Source organism: Palaemon carinicauda, chromosome 2 (genome assembly GCF_036898095.1).
Source record: "Palaemon carinicauda isolate YSFRI2023 chromosome 2, ASM3689809v2, whole genome shotgun sequence".
Classification (NCBI taxonomy): domain Eukaryota; kingdom Metazoa; phylum Arthropoda; class Malacostraca; order Decapoda; family Palaemonidae; genus Palaemon; species Palaemon carinicauda.
The window spans coordinates 68793957-68815007 of NC_090726.1; the positions used below are offsets into that span (position 1 = coordinate 68793957).

Here is a 21051-nt window from a genome sequence, read left to right on the forward strand (position 1 = left end):
CGGAGTGAGACCTCCAACATGGAGCATGGCTCGGACTTTTTAGTCCCTTAAGAGATCTTCTCAAGACCCTTTACGTCAGGCCTCTGATCGTATTCCGTCTTGGGGCTCCTGCTCACTCTGGCCGCGGCCAGTGTGTAAGCAATCTTCTTGGTCTCGTACGACTCCGCCCTTTCTAAGGAATGGGGAAGGCAACATTCAGGTTCGCTCCTTAGTTGTTGGCTAGACTCAGAATCTTGGGGTCCCGGTCCTTCGGTCCAATTCCTTCAAGATTTCGAGTCACCATTCTGTATCTAATGACCCAAAACCTTCTCCTTCTTGCCAGTAAAGGAATCGAGGGGTTATCTTTGGGAACAGCTGCAGTTTGTCCTCACGTGCAGCCGGGTTGGGAGCACAAGAAGGACACGGGGGAGAGTCACCAGTATACCTCTTCATCTCGGACTCAAGGACATTCATCTCGACCTGATTCCAGACCCTCCCCCGTCACGTCGCCCTACAGCACGATGTCGGATACATCGCAACGTCTCTTGCCTGCGAGTAATACTACTCGGTGACGCAGGTGCTACAAGCTGGAGTCTGGAAGCGTCAAATGACCTTCGCAGCCCGCTTCCTGCAGGGCGTGACCCACAGGAGTATCGATACGTTTCTATCGCTCTGTGGTGGCTACACAACAGCTGGTCCAACCTCAGGCTCCTTTTTGGACAGGTAGCAGAAGGTTGAGGGCATTGTTATCAGGTTTTAGTCTGCATGAACGAAAGAAGTATGTCTGGCCCTTACTTCTTTCTTCATTATCCCCTCTACTGGGAAGCAGCATCTTGGTCTTTGCATAGCTGACCTCAAACCTCTGCAGGTAAACCATGCTTCCTTGTGTTCCGAGTATTGAGTCAATACTGTCGCGTCCCCCATACCCTGACGAGGTGGTATTGGGAACGTCCTAACCCAGAGTTCCTTCTGGAACTCCAGGTCAACTGCCTAGGACGGGTCACACTTCTTCCTTCACACACAAGCTTATGTAGGCCACACAGTTCTTTGCGGAGCAAGGAACTCGTGAGGTGCAGGGACTCCTTTTCTCGAGTGCGACTCACTCGGATTCTGAGTCCCCGGGTAAAGCCAAAGCCAGTATGGCTGGGGACTTTCCACCCTTCCTAAGGGGTAAGTCACCCAATGTAAATAGCGTGGTTTGTATTTCGGTTACGGAACAAATGACAAATTCGAAGATAATTTGTATTTTTCCTAACCATACAAACCTTAGCTATTTACATATATTTGCCCGCCAGCCCTGTCCCCCAAGACAAGTCCTACCTCTAAGTGAAAGTGAAGCAATTCACCGGTGTGTGAGGGGGGGAAGGGTAGCTAGCTACCACTCCCCTACCCCCCCGCTAACTAGCGCGGGGGTAATACACCCTTGTTAAATTCTAATGGCTCGCCATTTCAGCTACGCTAAAAGGTAAACCCAATGTAAATAGCTAAGGTCTGTATGGTTAGGAAAAATACAAATTATCTTCGAATTTGTCATTTTCATGCTCAGACTGTTAGGAAGTTGGCAGGAGTTTACAGAAGTCATTACCTTGCTCTTATACATGTTCAGGTGCTTTGGCATTTCTAGGGAAAGTTAAGCTAGCCATATTTGGTTTCATAGGAACTTTCTCCCTCCTAAGGATGAGTCTCACATAATAGGACAATGGTTTGTATTTGTGTTGGAACAAATCACAAATTTTGAAGGTATTTGTATTTTCCGTCACTATACAAACCTGATTCCTTTAAGTTAAGCATCTTGCATCAATCACCCCTGAAAGTTCCAAGCTGTCTAGCTGTCTGGCAGGTGGGCAGGGCTTCCCTGCCACGTGCCACTTCAGCAGTTATAATTACAGTACAGTACCTCATTAGACTTTTACAGTCGTTTCAGATTCGCTGAAGTCATGGTCCTATTGAAAGACTCAGGTAAAATAATTTTGAAAATCTCTGATGTTTAGAATAATATACTTTTTCTGTAAATAATTTTCCTACGATTAGTCCCTCTCATTTTCTGATTTGCATGTGCAGTATCTGTTAACTAGTGGCATAATGGAATGTAGTGTAATATGATGTGGTAGGTGAGATAGGGATCTCTTACAGCATTACACTTTTGCATGATTCAAGAACATAATCAAACCAGATAGATATAGCCATATAGCAAATGTATAAGAACACATTTTTAACTATGGATAAAGGCTTCCCTATATTTTTTAATTTGACAGGTTAGCAGTTGATTCAGCTCCTTAGATGAACACTACCAGGCAAAATGTATTGAATATGTCAGCAATATTCAAGTTGGAAATTATATAATTTCTTGTACCATGGATTCTTCAAAGATTGCAGATGTAAATAATCCAGACAGAAGTGAGGATGAGCCCTTAAGTAGTTTTCCTCTTTCTCCATCACTCATCTCAAAACTTAAAGATGAAGGTTTTATATATGTTGCTGATGTCAAAGGCCTAAGGCCAATGGAACTACATGCAGGTGTGTTGTATACAGAACAGTATAGCAGTGAGTTGTTCCTACTTGAATACCAACACTGTATCATCCTATAATAGAAGTATAACTTCAACAATGCTTGAATGACCATTAAAAATTTAACAAGGTTGTTAAAACTATTGATGGGTGGCATGTAAACACTGTCCATCCCTCATTCAGCTAGACGTTTATGGTTAAAATCGGCCGCATCCATATTGTACACATGTACTTGTTGCCTCTTCCATATTGGCTGTTTTAATTTTTTTACTTTATCTTTGTAGTTTAGATAGAGAAGTGTGTTGAAATACTGTGTACAGGTAAATCTGATAAGAAGTGTGGCAGGTTTATGTCTAAACCTGCTTTGTTCCGTAACTGAAATGCAACCCACACTATTTAATATGGGTAATTACTTTCGGCGTAGCTGAAATGACGAGCCATTAGAATTTTAACGAGGGTTTGTTCCGTAACTGAAATACAAACCTTAGCTATTTACACGGGGTAATTACTTCGGCGTAGCTGAATGACGAGCCATAAAAGTTTTAACGAGGGTTTCCTACCCCTCCGCTAGTCAGCTGGGGGTAGGGAGGGGTAGCTAGCTACCCCCCCCCCCTCACACACACTGGTGAAAGGCTCACTTTACTTTTGGCCCGGGTAGAGAACAGACCTGTCTGTGCTCTCCCTCGCTTTAACTGCCATAATTAATCTGTATTTTTGCTTTTTCTTTTTCGGAGTGTGACTGTAGTTGGCCTCTGCCGTTATGCGTACTTGCCCTGGACTTCCTGGCCGCCCTTGTGGGACCTTTATGTCGGCGGTCGACACTGATCCCCACACCTTGTGTCCTCACTGTAGGGGCCAACGGTGTGATAGTGGTAATGTATGTACTGTATTGAATGTAGGGAGTGGTCTACCTCCCAGTGGGAGAGGTTTGCCCGGCACCGTAAGAAGAAGGCCAAAAGGGATCTTTCTCCTTCAGAGGCTTCTCTGAAGAGAGAAAATTCCAGGACTTCTTCCTCCGTTGCCCTTTCCTCCTCCGAAGCTCCCCCTCGAGCGGCCTCTTCCGAGAGGCCGGCGAGTGGTAGCGTAGACCGCTGTGCTATTGACCGATCCCGGGTGCGGGAGAGGTAGTTGCCTTCCATAGCGAGGCAGCTGCCCCTCCTCCCCCGGAGGAGGATTTTGTGTCTAACAATGATTTATTGCAGCTTTGGGCTTCCTTGGGGCTGCAGGGTTCGCCCTCCAAGGAAGCTCTGTTTGACATGATCAAACTGGGTGCAGCCGTCAAACAATCGCCAACTACAGCGGAGATAGATCCTCTGTCTGTGGTTGACGTTGTTGTGACGGAGACATCCCGTGGGTCTAGCCAAACTCCCGTTCCTGTGGCTGAGGTAGCTGAAGGCTTAGACTCTCCCTCCGAACATCCTTCGAGGGAGGATCTAAGTCCCACGGTCTCTCCTGCTGGCGATTCTCCCCCTTGGGGGAGTTCGCTTACAGAGACTCCTCCTCGGAGGCCCATCGATGGTCAGTTTGCTGATCCCACGGCCCCTCGTGGGCATATAAGGCGGAAGGCTCGTCCTCCCCTTCGCCGTAGAGGCCTTCCTTCTCCTTACAAGGGGGTTAAGAGGCGCCTCTTCGGCTCGTCGTCACCACAGTCCTCTGCGGAGGAGACGACTCGCCGTTCTCCAGTCCTGCCAGCTACCAACCTAGACCTCTCCGGGGATCGTTTGCGATCCCCTTCGGAGGATGGTCGTCCTTCGGGACATTGTGACCTGTCGCCCAACCTTCCACTTCCAGAGTTCCTGATGCGCGTGACTCTCCACCTGATACTGCCACTGCGCAGTCTCCGGGCCCTTCGGGGCTGAAGGGTCTTGAGCGCAAAACTGCGCCTCTTGCCCTCAAGCGACAGGCACCGCCTGAGCGCTCGCCTGCTGCTGATGCTGCGGTTCCTGACTTAGCGCCTCGGCGCTCACTCTTAGGCGTTTGCGGCACCGTTCCTGTTACACGCCAGGGTCCCCCTGCGCGCCCACGCCCTTCGGCGCCCCGGCGCCCTCCAGCAGTTCCTGAGTTAGCGCGCCAGCGCTCACCTGCGCATACGCGCCCACCAGCAGTTCCTGATAAGGCGCTCCAGCGCTCACCTGCGCATACGCGCCCACCGGTACCCCAGCGGCCACCTGCGCTAACGCGTCCACCAGCAGTTCCTGATACGGCGCTCCCGCGCTCACTTGCGCATACGCGTCCACCGGTGCCCCAGCGGCCACCTGCGCTCACGCGCCCACCAGCGCCTCGGCGCCCACCAGTTCCTGCATCGTCGCGCGCGGTCCAGGAGGCACCTAAGCTGGCGCACAGGCGCCAACAGGTTCCTACGGACTCGTCGCGCCCGTCTGGGGAGACGCGCGACACGCGCGGTTCCAGCTCCAGCGCCCACGCACTCACCAACGCGCTACGACATCTCAGCGCGTCGTCCAGGAGGCTCCCAAGTTAGCGCACGGGCGCTCACGGCCGCCTCTGGGCTCTCCCTCCAGACCGCGCGAGCTTGCATATGATGCAACCGCGCACGGCGCTGCGGTGACGCGCCCTGTTCCTGCTACACGCCCCGTTCCTGTATTCAAGGCGACCAAGGTAGCCCTTCAGCGTGCACCTGAGTGCCCTCATCCAACGGCGCGCCCTGCGCGGCCGCCGCAACAACGCACTCCGGTGCGACCGCATCCTAATGTGTGCCATGCGCGCCCACGATCGCCGGCGCGGCCAACGCGCCCACAGGCGAGCATGCCGGTCTTATCCGACCAGCGCCAACCTCCGCGCCAACCCTGCTCCAGTGCTAACGCGCCCTCGGCCGGTTCTTCCGGACACGCGCTCAGGCGCCCCCGTTATTTCATGCCCTTCGGGGCTGCACCAGGTCGCTGCGCGCCCGCGTGTTCGGCCGGCTCCTGCTCGCCACATGCCCTCGCCATCGCCTACACGCTCACCAGTTCCTGCATCGTCGCGCGCGGTCCAGGAGGCACCTAAGCTGGCGCACAGGCGCCAACAGGTTCCTACGGACTCGTCGCGCCCGTCTGGGGAGACGCGCGACACGCGCGGTTCCAGCTCCAGCGCCCACGCACTCACCAACGCGCTACGACATCTCAGCGCGTCGTCCAGGAGGCTCCCAAGTTAGCGCACGGGCGCTCACGGCCGCCTCTGGGCTCTCCCTCCAGACCGCGCGAGCTTGCATATGATGCAACCGCGCACGGCGCTGCGGTGACGCGCCCTGTTCCTGCTACACGCCCCGTTCCTGTATTCAAGGCGACCAAGGTAGCCCTTCAGCGTGCACCTGAGTGCCCTCATCCAACGGCGCGCCCTGCGCGGCCGCCGCAACAACGCACTCCGGTGCGACCGCATCCTAATGTGTGCCATGCGCGCCCACGATCGCCGGCGCGGCCAACGCGCCCACGATCGCCGGCGCGGCCAACGCGCCCACGATCGCCGGCGCGGCCAACGCGCCCACGATCGCCGGCGCGGCCAACGCGCCCACGATCGCCGGCGCGGCCAACGCGCCCACAGGCGAGCATGCCGGTCTTATCCGACCAGCGCCAACCTCCGCGCCAACCCTGCTCCAGTGCTAACGCGCCCTCGGCCGGTTCTTCCGGACACGCGCTCAGGCGCCCCCGTTATTTCATGCCCTTCGGGGCTGCACCAGGTCGCTGCGCGCCCGCGTGTTCGGCCGGCTCCTGCTCGCCACATGCCCTCGCCATCGCCTACACGCTCTCGCGACCACGTTCCCGCTCCAGCTGCTGCGCGCTCATGCGCCCTCGCGCCCGCGCTATCGCCAGCGCGCCATCGCTCCTGAATCCCCTCCTGCGCGCCATCGTGCCCTCGCGCCCACCCCCGCCTGCGCGGATGCGCGCGCGAGATTCCAGTATCGCGCCAGCCATTCACGCGCGACCCTGACCAGGGCCCGGCACACGAGCCCCAGCGCGAGCGCTGCCAGGTGGACACTTCTTCGTCGCGTTCCCTTCCCCGCAAGCGCAGACCAGCGCACTCGCCGGAGGAGGGGCGCTTCCCGGACAGGTCTAGGGACTCTTCTATTTCAGCCCTGCAGGCGAACCCTCGTTTGTCGCCCCCTCCTAGGGATCCCTCGATCCCCTTCCCTCCAGAGGGGGTGTCTGACAGCGCGACTGTCAGACAGCAGCCCTGGTTCGGCACCCTAGTCATAGCCCTTGTGCAGGCTATTAAGCCCGCCCTCTCTGATTCGGGCCACGAACCAGCGGCAGCTTCCTCCCCCCTGAAGAAGAAGAGAGGAGTCTCTCCCGTGGAACCTCCTCCGAGGCCTATTCTGTCTCCGCGCAGATCCTTGCGCAAGGCTCCTTCTCCCCTCCAGACCTTCTCTCCCTCCCCTGCGGTGGAGGATTACCCCTCCTCAGGAGAGTCGGATGAGCCGGACCACTCCCCCATCGCACCAATGGGGGAGGCTCCACCTCTCCCTGAGAGGTCTTCTCGTCCAGAGGTGGAGAAGAGCCTGCCCCCTTCGCTGCTCGAATCCTGTATCCCGCCCAGGAGGGAGCCTAAGGACTCTAAGATGATTCCCAAATCGTCAGCGAGGATCAGGCAGGAACCGTCTAGAGCCGTCGAGGAAATCCACGCATCCCCCCAGGAAGAGCCACTGGGGACGGGAGACTTCGCTGCCAGTCCTTCGGGAGGAGAACACCAGGAGTCAGAACACGCGTTCTGGCAAGTCCTGACTCTCATGAGGAACCTCAATGGGATCCCAGACCCTGAGGTCCCTCCTCGTGAAGGGAAGGACACGGTACTGGACCGTGTCTACGGCACCCAGAAACCCTCTGGGGCCAGTGCAGCTTTGCCCTGGTCTCAGGGGATGAAGAGTGCCAGGGACAAGGTCGAGGACCAGCTCTCTGAGCTTGCCTCCTCCAGCAGATCGAGTGCCGGTAACAAGCTCCTCCCTCCTCCTCGAGTCTACCAGGGGAGGTACTTCGAGATCCTCGAGGAGTCTTGTCTGAGTCTTCCCTTACACCACTCCGTGGAAGAACTCACAGGGGGAGTCCCTCTTGAGAGACTCTCCAACCGGCACGTGTCCTTCTCAGCCACTGAGATCCTAAGCCAGGAGGACACCAAGTGTGTCATGCAGGCAACTTCGTGGCTCGACATCTGGCTGGGGTCTCTGGGCATCCTTGTGCGGTCCGAGGACCTCTCCAAAGAAAGCACCAGGAAAGCGCTGGAAACCTTTTTACTCTCGGGCACACGGACCATTGAGTTTCTGGCCCACCAAGTCTCGAGCTTGTGGGCCAATATGATCCTCAAGGGTCGGGACGCCGTGTCCGAGAGGTTCCATCATAAGGTCCCCAGTGCAGAGGCTAGCAGGCTCAGACACTCTTCCGTTCTCGGTAAGAGTTTGTTTGAGCCTAAGGACGTGGAGCTCACTGCTGAGAGGTGGAGGAAATCCAACCAGGATTCCCTCATCCACAGGGCCCTGACATCGAGGCCCTACAAACCTCCAGCAGTCCAGCAGCCCCGTCCGGCTAAGGACACAAAGAAGACGACCACAGCGAAGCCCAAGGTGTCTAAACCCTTTCCTGCCAAGAGCAGAAGGGGCAAGAAGTCTTCCAGGGGAGGCAAAAACCCTAGAGGTACCAGCCGAGGCCGGAAGCGCTAGGGTTGGCAATCCCCCGGCATGTCCACCAGTGGGGGGATGCCTACAGAGTTGCGCGACAAGGTGGCAGCAACTCGGGGCGGATGCCTGGACGATCTCCGTGATCACTCTAGGTTATCGCGTCCCGTTCACAGCCTCTCTACCTCCCCTGACAGCGAATCCAGTGTCGTTGAGCTCTTTTGCCATGGGATCGGCAAAAGGGCAGGCCCTCTGGGCCAAAGTCCAGACCATGTTGGAGAAGGACGCTCTCCAAGAGGTTGTAGACGGGTCCCCAGGCTTCTACAGTCGACTCTTTCTTGTGAGAAAGGCGTCTGGAGGCTGTAGACCAGTCATCGACCTCCCGACCCTGAACGGGTTTGTCAAGCAGACTCCGTTCAGCATGGAGACGGCAGACACGGTCAGACTTGCGGTGAGACCACTAGACTTCATGTGTACACTAGACCTGAAGGACACGTACTTCCAGATCCCAATCCATCTGTCTTCAAGGAAGTACCTGAGATTTTGCCTTGACAACAAGATCTACCGGTTCAAGGTGCTGTGTTTCGGTCTCTCCACAGCTCCTCAGGTGTTCACCAGAGTATTCACCATCATCTCTTCGTGGGCCCACAGGATCGGCATCCGTCTCCTTCGTTATCTGGACGACTGGCTGATCCTAGCGGACTCGGAGGCAACCCTTCTTCGCCACCGAGACAGACTCCTCGAAGTTTTCCAGGATCTTGGGATCGTGGTAAATCTCGAGAAGTCCTCCCTGCAGCCCTCTCAGAAACTGGTATATCTAGGCATGGTCATAGACACCAATCTCCACAAAGCCTTCCCATCAGACGAAAGGATAGCAAGGCTGAGGAAGGTTGCGAGACCTTTCCTCAATCGAGAAGAACTCCCAGCCCTATTGTGGCTTCGTCTCCTCGGCCACCTCTCCTCCCTGACCCGTCTCGTTCCCAATAGTCACCTCAGGATGAGATCCCTCCAGTGGCGACTCAAGTCTCGGTGGAGTCAAGGACACGACTCCCAGGACACCTTGATCCCTATGGGACCTGCGGAACGGGCGGACCTCAGTTGGTGGGTGGCAGACGAGAATCTACGAAAGGGAGTGGATCTTCTCATCCCTTCCCCAGATTTGATGCTGTTTTCGGACGCATCAAACAAAGGGTGGGGGGCCCACGTTCTGAGCCACAGGACCTCAGGCCTGTGGCAGAATCAGAAAAGTACCTTCATATAAACCTTCTAGAAATGAAGGCCGTGTTTCTGGCACTTCAGAAGTTCCACCAAGTCCTGGCGGGCCACTCTGTGGTGGTGATGAGCGACAACACCACAGTGGTGGCTTATATCAACAAGCAGAGACGTACCTTTTCGGAACAGCTATCCCATCTTGCAGTAGAGATCCTGTGATGGTCCAAAGTCCACTCGATTTCACTAGCGGCTCGCTTCATTCCGGGCAAAAGGAATGTGCTCGCTGACAGTCTGAGCAGAGCAACGCAGATAGTGAGTACCGAGTGGTCTTTGGATCCTCAGATAGCCAACAAAGTTCTGACTTTGTGGGGTTCCCCGACGGTTGATCTGTTCGCTACGGCGCTGAACACCAAGCTCCCGCTGTACTGCTCCCCAGTCCCAGACCTCAAGGCTCTCTGGCAGGATGCCTTCCAACAACGGTGGGACAACGTCGATGTGTACGCCTTTCCCCCGTTCTGTCTGATGAGGAGGTTACTCAACAAGACCAGAACATCAGTCAATCTCTCAATGACCTTGATAGCTCCGCTATGGCATCATGCAGAGTGGTTCCCGGACCTTCTGCAACTCCTTACGGAGATTCCGAGGGAGCTCCCTCCACGTCGCGAGCTACTCAAACAACCACACTCCAACATATACCACAAAGCCGTAGCTACGCTTTGACTTCACGCCTGGAGACTATCCAGCATCTCCTCGCAGAGAGAGGATTTTCGCAACAAGTTGCGAACAGGATGTCTGGCCACCTGCGCAAGTCATCCGCCGGAGTCAACCAGGCGAAGTGGCAAGTTTTCTGTGGTTGGTGCCGTGGAAGGGGTATCTCTCTCATCGATGCCACTATTCCAGCAATAGCGGAGTTCCTCGTTTATCTGCGGGAGGAAATGCGCCTTTCAGTCTCGGCAGTGAAAGGCTATCGCTCAGCCTTAAGTCTTGCCTTCAGGCTCAAAGGAATGGACATTTCCTCCTCGCTGGAACTTTCTCTCCTCATACGGAGTCACGAACTTACCTGCCCTCAGTCGGAAGTGAGACTTCCTCCTTGGAACGTGGTTCGAGTTCTCAGGTCTCTTAAGAGACCTCCCTACAAACCATTACGCCAGGCTTCTGATCGCCACCTTACCTGGAAGACGGTGTTCCTGCTAGCTTTGGCCTCGGCCAAGCGAGTCAGTGAGCTTCATGGTCTCTCGTACGACATCGCCCATTCAAGGGGATGGGGGGAGGTAACGTTCAGCTTCGTCCCTGAGTTTGTTGCCAAGACTCAGAACCCGGGAGTGCCGGACCCAAGGTTTGACTCCTTCCGGGTTTCGAGTCTCCTTTCTGTAACAGATGACCCAGACCATCTCCTACTGTGCCCAGTCAGGAGTCTGAGGTTGTATCTTAAAAGAACAGCTGCAGTTCGCCCCCAGGTGCGAGCTTTGTTCGTGAGCACCGGGGAGACGAAGAGGAGGGTCACCAGGAATACCATCTCGGCCTGGATTCGCAAGGTAATGCATCTGGCCTTGAATCCTCACCCTCCTCCGTCACGTCGCCCTAGAGCGCATGAAGTCAGGGGCGTGGCTACGTCCCTGGGCTTCAAGAAGAACTTTTCAGTGACGCAGGTCCTGCAAGCTGGGGTGTGGAGGCGTCAGACCACCTTCACGGCCCACTACCTGCAAGACGTGACACACAGGAGGCTCGATACGTTCTCTATCGGCCCTGTGGTGGCTGCACAACAGCTGGTCTAACCTCAGGCTCCTTATTGGACAAGTAGCTGAAGGTTGAGGGCATTGTTACCCGGTTTTAGTCTGCGTGAATGAAAAGATCTGTCTGGCCCTTTTCTTTCCTTCATCCTCTCCTCCCTTGGAGAAAGCAGCATCCTGGGTCCTTTGCACAGCTGACCTCGAACCTTTGCAGGTAAGCCATGCTTCCTTGTGTTCCTAGTATTAAGATGTAATACTGTCATGTCCCCTTAACCTGACGAGGTGGTATTGGGAGAGTCCTAGCCTAGATTTCCATCTGAAGAACTCCAGGTCAACTTCCTAGGACGAGTCACTGCTCACCTTCACACACAGCTTACGTAGGCCGCAGCAGTCTCACAACTGCCAGCGAGGAGCAGGGACCCCCTCACCCCTTGAGTTCGTACAAACTCGGGTTCGGGGTCCCCTGGCAAGCCAAAGCCAGTATGACGGGGTACTTACCACCCTTCCTAAGGGTTAAGTCACCTCATGTAAATAGCGTGGTTTGTATTTCAGTTACGGAACAATGACAAATTCGTAGATAATTTGTATTTTTCCTAAATATACAAACCTTAGCTATTTACACATATGTGCCCGCCAGCCCTGTCCCCCAAGATAAGTCCTACCTCTAAGTAAAGTGAGCCTTTTCACTGGTGTGTGTGAGGGGGGGGGGGGGGTTAGCTAGCTACCCCTCCCTCCCTCCGCTAACTAGCGACGGGGTAGGAAACCCTCGTTAAAACTTTTATGGCTCGTTATTCAGCTTCGCCGAAGTAATTACCCCATGTAAATAGCTAAGGTTTGTATAGTTAGGAAAAATACAAATTATCTACGAATTTGTCATTTACTACCCCACCGCTAGTTAGCGGGAGGGTAGGGAGGGTACCTTGCTACCCCCCCCCTCACACAAACACCTGTGATTGAGCTCACATTGCTCTCGGCTCGGGTGGCAGACGGACGTATCCGCTTTCACCCTCGCCTCTTTTGGACAGCCATTACTAATCTTTCTTTTGCTTTTCGCTTTTCCTTTGACAGAGTGTATGTGAAGTTGGCCTCTGCTATGCGCAAGTGTCCTGGCTTACCTGACCGCCCTTGTGGCACGTTTATGTCGGCGGTCGACACGGATCCCCACACCTTGTGTCCTTATTGTAGGGGCCACCGGTGTGATAGAGATAAGGTTTGTGGTGAGTGTAGGGAGTGGTCTACCTCCCAGTGGGAGAGTTTTTCTCAGCGCCGGAAGAAGTCCAAACGGAATATTTCTCCTTCAAAGGTTTCTTTAAAAAGAGAAAATATTAAGGACTCTTCTTCCATAGACCAAACCTCCTCCGAAGCTCCTACTCGATCGGTTTCTCCCGAGAAGCCGTCGAGTAGTAGCGTAGACCGTAATTCTGTTGACCGATCCCGGGGTGTGGGAGAGGGAGTTGCCTCCCATAGCGAGGCAGCTCCTCCTCTTCCCCCGGAGGAGGATGTTATCATGCCTGTAACTAATAATGATTTATTACAGCTTTGGGCTTCCTTGGGGCTTCAGGGTTCGCCCTCCAAGGAAGCCCTGTTTGACATGATCAAGTTGGGAGCAGCTGTCAAACAATCGCCGACGGTAGAAGAGATCGATCTTCTGTCTATAGTCGACGTTGTTGTGGCAGAGGCTTCCGATGAGTTGTCTCAAACCTCTGCTCCTGATGTTGCTGCTGTAGCTGAAGGCTTAGTTCCCCCCTCCGAACATCCTTCGAGGGAGGAACTAAGTCCTACGGTCTCTCCTACCGGTGATTCTCCCCCTCGGGGGAGTTCACTCACAGAGACTCCTCTTCGGAGGACTGCTGATGGTCAGCCCGCTGACCCCACGGCCCCCAGAGGGCGTATAAGGCGTAAAGCTCGCCTTCCCCTTCGTCATAGAGGTCTTCCTTCACCTCACAAGGGTGTTAGGAGGCGCCTCTTCGGCTCGTCATCTTCGCAGTCCTCCGCAGAAGAACCTCGCCGTCGTTCACCGACCCTGCCAGCTACATCCTTGGACCTCTCCGCAGATCATTCGCGATCTCCTTCGGTGGAAGGTCGTCCTTCCAAAGGGGACGCCGACCTTCCACCCACAGACCTGCTGACCTGCCGTCACCGTTCCTGGCTGCCGATGCGCTGTGGGCGCCTTCTCATCCTGTTGTAAAACTGGCAACGGTCCCTTCGGGGCATAAAGGGCATGAGCACAAATTGGTGTCTAAGTCCCTTAAGCGCTAGGTATCCCCTGCCCGCCATCGATCTCCTGCTGCAGATGTTCCTGTCTTAGCGAGCCAGCGCTCACCTGCGCGCGTATGTGCACAAGCAGTTGTCCCTGTCACTGCGCGCCAACGACCACCTGCGCGCCAGCGCGCACCTGCAATGGTTCTTGCAATAGCGCGCCAGCGCTCACCTGCGTGCAAGCGCTCACCTGCGTGCAAGCGCTCACCAACTGTTCCTGTTATAGCGCGCCAGCCTTCACCTGCGCGTCAGCGCACTTCTATGGAGATTCCTGAGATAACGCACAGGCGCTCACCGGACCTCCAGCGCTCTCCAGATCCTCAGTGCGCTACTGCGCGCAAGCGCGCACCTGCAGGGAATCCTGATATAGCGCGCCAGTGCTCTCCTGCGCGCCAGCGCATAGCACTGGAATCTCCTGAGATAGCGCACAGGCGCTCACCGGGACTCCAGCGCTCTCCAGATCGCCAGCGCACTTCTGCGCGCCCACGTTCTCCTGCGCGCCAGGCACGCCCACGATCTTCGGATCTGGGCGTAGTGGGGAGAGTAACCTCTTCCCTGCTCGCCAGCGCTCACCTGCGCGCCATTGCGCGCAGTCTCCAACGCACGTCCACGAGGTTGCGCAAGCGCGCCCTGCACGCCCGTCACTTCAGCCAGATATGCGCACTGCGCGCCCGCGTGTTAGGGATATATCTCCTGCGCGCGCGCCCAACTTTATCGCCCGCACGGGCTCGTCGGCAGGATACTGCGCGCCCACGCGTGCGCGAACAATCGCCTTCGCGCGTGCGAGTGCTCTTCCAGCCTTCTGTGCACCCCCCTGTCATCGCCAGTCCATGCCTCTGCGAGCCATCGCTCACCCACGCGCGCCATCGCTCGCCTACGCGCGCCCTCGCCATCGCCCTCTCTTGCCCGCGCGTACGCTCGTATGCGCCCACGCGCGCGAACATTCTCCCGCGCGTGACCCAGGGCAGAGCCCATCGCGCGAGCACCAGCGCGATTTGCAGTACGATCACAGGCGCGACCCCACACGCGAGGCTGCAGGACATCGCACGGCCATGTCATCGTCGTCATGTCCCCCCCCCCCCCCCCCGTAAGCACAGGACAGCGTGCTCGTCGGAGGAAGGGAGGTTTCCGAATAGATCCAAGGACTCTTCTCCTTCAGTTTCTTTACAGGCGAACCCTCGTTTGGTAACTCCTCCTAGGGATCGAACGAACCCCTTCCCTCCAGAGCGAGTTTCTGACAGCGCGACTGTCAGTCAGCAGTCTTGGTTTGGGACCATCGTCAGAGCTCTCGTGCAGGCTTTTAAGCCTGTTTTCTCTGAGCTTGGTCACAAATCATTGGCGGCTTCTTCTCCCCTGAAGAGGAAGAGAGGAGTATCTACCGTGGTAACTTCTCCATGGGCGAAGCTGACTCCTCGGAAGTCCTTGAGGAAGGCCCCCTTTCCCCCCCAGACTTTCTCTCCCTCCCTTGCGGACGAGGATTTCCCGTCCTCTGGGGAGTCAGGTGAGGCGGGTCGTTCCCCCATAGCACCAATGGGGGAAACCCCACCTCTCCCTGAGAAGTCTTCTTGGGTAGAGGTTGAGAAGAGGCTTCCACCATCACTGTTGGAGTCCTGTGTCTCTCCCAGGAGGGAGTCGAAGGACTCTAAGCCTCTGCCGAAGTCTTCATCAAGGATTAGACCGGAGCCAGCCAAGCCCTCAGAGAACGTCCACGAGTCCCCCTAAGAAGAGCCTTTGGGGACAGGAGACTTTGCTGCCAGCCCTTCAGGAGGAGAGCTGCAGGAATCAGAACATGCGTTCTGGCAGGTTCTGACCCTTATGAGGAATCTCAATGGGTTCGCGGATCCAGAGATTCCCCCTCGTGAGGGCAAAGACACGGTCTTGTACCGAGTCTTCGTTACTCAAAAACCCTCGAGGGCCAGTGCGGCTTTGCCCTGGTCGCAGGGGGTTAAGATCCAGCACCGGTAACAAACTCCTCCCGCCTCAAAATTGTGTCCATCAGAGGAGGTACTTCGAGATCTTGGAGGAGACTTGTTTAGCTCTTCCTTTACACCACTCTCTGGAAGAGCTTACCGGGGAGTCCCTCTAGAGAGACTCTCCCACCGGCATGTCTCGTATTCGGCAACGGAGATCCTGAGCCAGGAGAAGGTGGCGAAGTGTGCCATGCAGGCAACTTCGTGGCTGGATATCTGGCTAGGGTCTCTGGGGATCCTGTTACGATCTGAGGACTTGTCCAAAGAGAGTACCAGGAAGGCCTTGGAGACCTTCTTGCTCTCAGGCACTCCTACTATCGAGTTTCTGGCCCACCAAGTCTCGAGCTTGTGGGCTAATACCATCTTAAAATGTCGAGATGCGGCGTCTGAGAGATTCCACCAAAAGGTCCCCAGTACCGACATTAACAGGCTCAAACATTCTTCCGTCTTGGGTAAGAACTTGTTTGAGCCTAAGGACGTGGAGCGGGTGGCTGAGAGGTGGAGGAAGTCCAACCAGGACTCTCTTTTACATAGGGCCCTAACATCGAGGCCCTACAAACCTCCAGCGACCCAGCAATCACGTCCTACCAAGAGTACGAAAAGGGCAGTTGCAGCAAAGACAAAGGTGTCTAAGCCCTTTCCTGTCAAGGACAAGAAAGGCAAAAAGTCCTCCAGGGGAGGAAAGAATCCTAGAGGGAGCGGCCGAGGCCGCAAACGCTAGGATTGGCAGTCCCCCAGCATGTCCACCAGTGGGGGGATGCCAACAAAGTTGCGCAAGAAGGTGGCAGCAACTCGGGGCCGATTCCTGGACGATTTCCGTAATCAGTCAGGGATATCGGGTCCAGTTCACGACGTCTCTACCTCCCCTGACAGCGGATCCAGTGTCATTGAGCTCCCTTGCCATGGGATCGGCAAGGGGGCAAGCCTTTTGGACAGAAGTCGAGACCATGTTGAAGAAGGACGCTCTCCAAGAGGTAGTCGACGGGTCCCCAGGCTTCTTCAGTCGACTCTTTTTTGTAAAGAAGGCGTCTGGAGGCTGGAGACCAGTCATCGACCTCTCAGCTCTGAATAGGTTTGTCAAGCAGACCCCGTTCAGCATGGAGACGGCAGACACGGTCAGACTTGCAGTGAGACCGCAAGACTTCATGTGCACACTGGACTTGAAGGACGCGTACTTCCAGATCCCAGTCCATCCGTCTTCGAGGAAGTACTTGAGATTCTGCCTAGACAACAAGGTTTACCAGTTCAAGGTGCTGTGTTTCGGTCTCTCCACAGCACCCCAGGTGTTCACCAGAGTGTTCACCCTAATATCGTCGTGGGCTCACAGGGTCGGCATCCGTCTCCTCCGTTACCTGGATGACTGGCTGATCCTAGCAGACTCGGAGGCAGCCCTTCTTCGACACCGAGACAAACTTCTGGGACTTTGCCAAGATCTAGGGATCATGGTAAATCTCGAGAAGTCTTCTCTGCTGCCCACTCAGCGACTGGTATATCTAGGCATGATCATAGACACCAATCTCCACAAAGCCTTCCCATCAGATGACAGGATAGCAAGGCTGAGGAGGGTCGCGAGTCCTTTCCTCAGACGAGAAGAGCTTCCAGCCCAATCGTGGTTACGTCTCCTCGGTCGTCTCTCATCCCTGGCCCGTCTAGTTCCCAATGGTCGCCTCAGAATGAGATCTCTCCAGTGGCGACTCAAGTCCCGGTGGAATCAAGGTCATGATTCCCCGGACGTCACGATCCCTATGGGTTCCGCGGAACAGACGGACCTTCAGTGGTGGGTGGCAGACGAGAACCTACTAAAGGGATTGGATCTTCTCGTCCTCCCCCCGGATTTGATGCTGTTTTCGGACGCCTCAAAGAAAGGATGGGGGGCCCACATTCTGCACCACAGGACCTCAGGCCTGTGGTCAGAATCAGAAAAGTGCCTCCATATAAACCTGCTAGAAATGAAGGCCGTAGATCTGGCCCTTCAACAGCTCCAACAATACCTGGCGGGCCACTCTGTGGTGGTGATGAGCGACAACACCACAGTAGTAGCTTATATCAACAAGCAGGGAGGTACCTTTTCAGAACAGCTATCCCATCTGGCAGTAGAGATACTGAGATGGACCGAAGTCCACTCGATTCCACTTTCGGCTTGCTTCATTCCAGGCAATAGGAATGTTCTTGCCGACAGTCTGAGCAGAGCGACGCAGATAGTGAGTACCGAGTGGTCTTTGGATCCTCAAGTAGCCAACAAAGTCCCGACTTTGTGGGGTTCCCCGACTGTGGATCTGTTCGCTACAGCGCTGAACTTCAAGCTCCCGCTGTACTGCTCCCCAGTCCCGGATCCCAAGGCACTCTGGCAAGATGCCTTTCAACAACGGTGGGACAACATCGACGTGTACGCCTTTCCCCCGTTCTTTCTGATGAGGAGGGTACTCAACAAGACCAGAATATCGGTCAATCTCTCGATGGCCCTGATAGCTCCGCTATGGCATCACGCGGAATCGTTTCCAGACCTTCTGCAGCTCCTAACGGAGCTTCCGAGAGAACTCCCTCCACGACACGAGCTACTCAAACAACCACACGCCAACATCTTTCACAAAGCCGTGGCTTCGCTTCGACTTCATGCCTGGAGACAATCTAGCATCTCCTCACTGAGAGAGGATTTTCGCAACAAGTTGCGAACAGGATGTCTGGACACCTGCGAAGGTCATCCGCAGGGGTCTACCAGGAAAAGTGGCGAGTCTTCTGTGGTTGGTGTCGTGGAAGGGATATATCTCCACTCGATGCCACTATTCCAGCAATAGCGGAGTTCTTCGTGTATTTGCGGGAAAAAATGCGCCTTTCAGTCTCGGCAGTGAAAGGCTATCGCTCAGCCTTAATTAAGTCTTGCCTTCAGGCTCAAAGGAGTGGACATTTCTTCCTCGCTGGTACTTTCCCTACTCATACGGAGTTATGAACTTACCTGCCCTCAGTCGGAAGTGAGACCTCCTCCATGGAACGTGGTTCGATTTCTCAGGTCTCTTAAGAGACCTCCCTACGAACCATTACGCCAGGCTTCAGATCGCCACCTTACTTGGAAGACGGTGTTCCTGCTAGCTTTGGCCTTGGCCAAGCGAGTCGGCGAACTTCATGGCCTCTCGTATGACATCGCCTATTCAAGGGGATGAGGGGAGGTAACGTTCAGATTCGTCTCTGAGTTTGTTGCTAAGACTCAGAATCCGGGAGTGCCGGACCCTCGGTTTGACTCTCCGGATTTCGAGTCTTCATTCTGTAACAGATGACCCAGACCATCTCCTACTGTGCCCAGTAAGGAGTCTGAGGCTATATCTCAAGAGAACGGCTGCAGTTCGTCCCCAAGTGCTAGCTTTGTTTGTGAGCACTGGGAGAACAAAGAGAAGGGTCACCAAAAATACCATCTCGGCATGGATTCGTAGGGTACCTGTAATCCATCTGTCCTTGAATCCTGACCCTCCTACGTCACGTCGCCCTAGAGCACATGATGTCAGGGGCGTGGCTACGTCCCTGGCCTTCAAGAAGAACTATTCAGTGACGCAGGTTCTACAAGCTGGGGTGTGGAAGCGTCAGACGACCTTCACAGCCCATTACCTGCAAGACATGACACACAGGAGACTCGATACGTTCTCTATCGGCCTTGTGGTGGCTGCACAACAGCTGGTTTAAAACCTCAGGCTCCTTAATGGACAAGTAGCAGAAGGTTGAGGGCATTGTTACCCGGTCTTAGTCTGCATGAATGAAAAGGTTTGTCTGCCCCTTACTCTTTTCTTCATCCTCCTCTCTCTTGGGGAAAGCAGCATCCTGGGTACTCTGCACAGCTGACCTCAAACCACTGCTGGTAAACCATGCTTCCTTGTGTTCCTAGTGTTAAGGTAATACTGTCACGTACCCATACCCTGACAAGGTGGTATTGGGAGAGTCCTAGCCTAAAGTTTCCATCGAAAGAACTTCAGGTCAACTTCCTAGGACGTGTCACACTTCATACCTTCACACACAGCTTATGTAGGCCGCAGCACTTGCACAGCAAGATGCTAGCGAGGTGCAGGGACTCCTTATTATTGAGTACAGTACTGACACACTCAGGTACTGAGTCCCCAGGCAAAGCCAAAACCCATTACTGGACGGGACTTACCACCCTTCCTAAGGGGTGAGTCTCCCATATTAAATAGCGTGGTTTGTATTTCAGTTACGGAATAAATGACAAATTCGTAGGTAATTTGTATTTTTCCTAGCTATACAAACCTTAGACGTCAACCCTTCTCCTCTGATCTTGGATCCCCTCATGGCGAGGCTCACACCAGGCTAATCCTCGAAGAGACACTCTACTCTTCCCGGCTCTTCTCAATCACAGAAGCCTCTGCAATGGAAGTGACTTCAATGTCCGTTCTGGCTTGACACGGGGTTTGATACAGTCGGCTACCTTGCGAGCCACGAGGACATGTCAAACCAAAACTCCAGGCAGTCCCTACAAGAAGTCCTAACTGCTGGGGCCAAGACAGTGGACTTCTTAACTGCTACAACAGCGACAATGTGGAGCAATTGGGTTCTCAAAAGGAAGGATCAGTAGTTCCCAGATTTCCTTTTGTACCTCAGTGAGGAATAGCTCCTCTCAGTCTCGGCGATTAAGGGCTATCGCTCAGCCTTGAGCCTCATCTGTAGACGGAGAAGGGGTTGACCTCTCCGCCTCAGAAGTCATCACCTTGGCCGATTCGGGGATTTCGAGATTTTTAATTTCCACCCTCAATAAGGTAACGCAGGATACAGACCAGTCGTTACTATGCCCAGTCAGGGCGCTAAAGAAATATCTGAAGCCCACCAGACCTTTCAGACCACGTCTCCGTCATCTCTTCCTTAGTACCAACAAGGTAAAGAAGAGAACCTCTCGCAACACCATCACTCTCTGGCTCAAGAAAGTTATGGCGAGGTCTTCTCAAGGAGACCCAGAGGCAGCACAACCCATAGTCCATCAAGTTAGGGGAGTGGCTGCCTCACTGGCGTTTAAGAGAAATTTCTCAGTCTCCCAAGTCTTAAGTGCTGGGGTCTGGAACCGCCAATCTACATTCACCGCTCACTATTTGAGCGACGTGACATATAGGTCTCTAGACACACTTTCTATAGGGCCTATTGTGACAGGTCAACAGGTGCTGTAGCTACCTTACACCCTTTCAGGGGACAGTAACCATTGGCTGAGGATTCTGGGTTACACTAGGTTTTATGAAGGACATCCATATTTTTTCTTCATCTCCTTCTCCCTCCCATCTGGGGATCCTAGTCTGTATCCAGTTTCAGCTGGACTCGCCAATGAAATAAGGTATAATAATACTCATCTGATTCCTCTTACATGGTATAAGTTATACTCGTGGTCACGAGGTTTCCCCTTTGCAAGGTCGGGGGAATCCTAAGTTTGAAGGGGTCCGAGTCGAATGTTCCTGACCCACTTCATCCTGAAATATTTTTGTTTCGTAACTGAAATACAAACCACGCTATTTAAAGGGGTATTACTTTCGGCGTAGCTGAAATGACGAGCTATTAGAATTTTAACGAGGGTTTACTATCCCCTCGCTAGTTAGCAAGGGGGTAGGTACCCCTCCCCCCCTCACACACCTGTGATTAGCTCACTTTGCTCCCACCCTCGCTTATATGACAGCCTTTGATCTTTGTTTTTTGCTTTTTCTTTTCAGTGTGTTTGGAAGTTGGCCTCTACCATGCGGAAGTGTCCCGGCTTACCTGACCGCCCTTGCGGAACGTTTATGTCGGCGGTGGACACAGACCCTCACACTTTATATCC

General features: G+C 54.5%; 1 protein-coding gene across 2 annotated transcripts in view; it reads left to right on the forward strand.

The window, feature by feature from the left end:
* LOC137625779 (DNA repair protein RAD51 homolog 3-like) overlaps positions 1-21051 on the forward strand; it is a 487355-nt gene that overhangs the window by 20881 nt on the left and 445423 nt on the right. Inside the window, exon 2 of one of the 2 annotated variants that reach the window (XM_068356670.1) lies at positions 2235-2496. In XM_068356670.1, coding sequence (XP_068212771.1) covers positions 2334-2496 — 163 coding nt within the window. In that variant the 5' untranslated portion in view covers positions 2235-2333. The remainder of the gene's footprint in view (positions 1-2234; positions 2497-21051) is intronic. The other variant, XM_068356676.1, reaches the window with a different exon arrangement.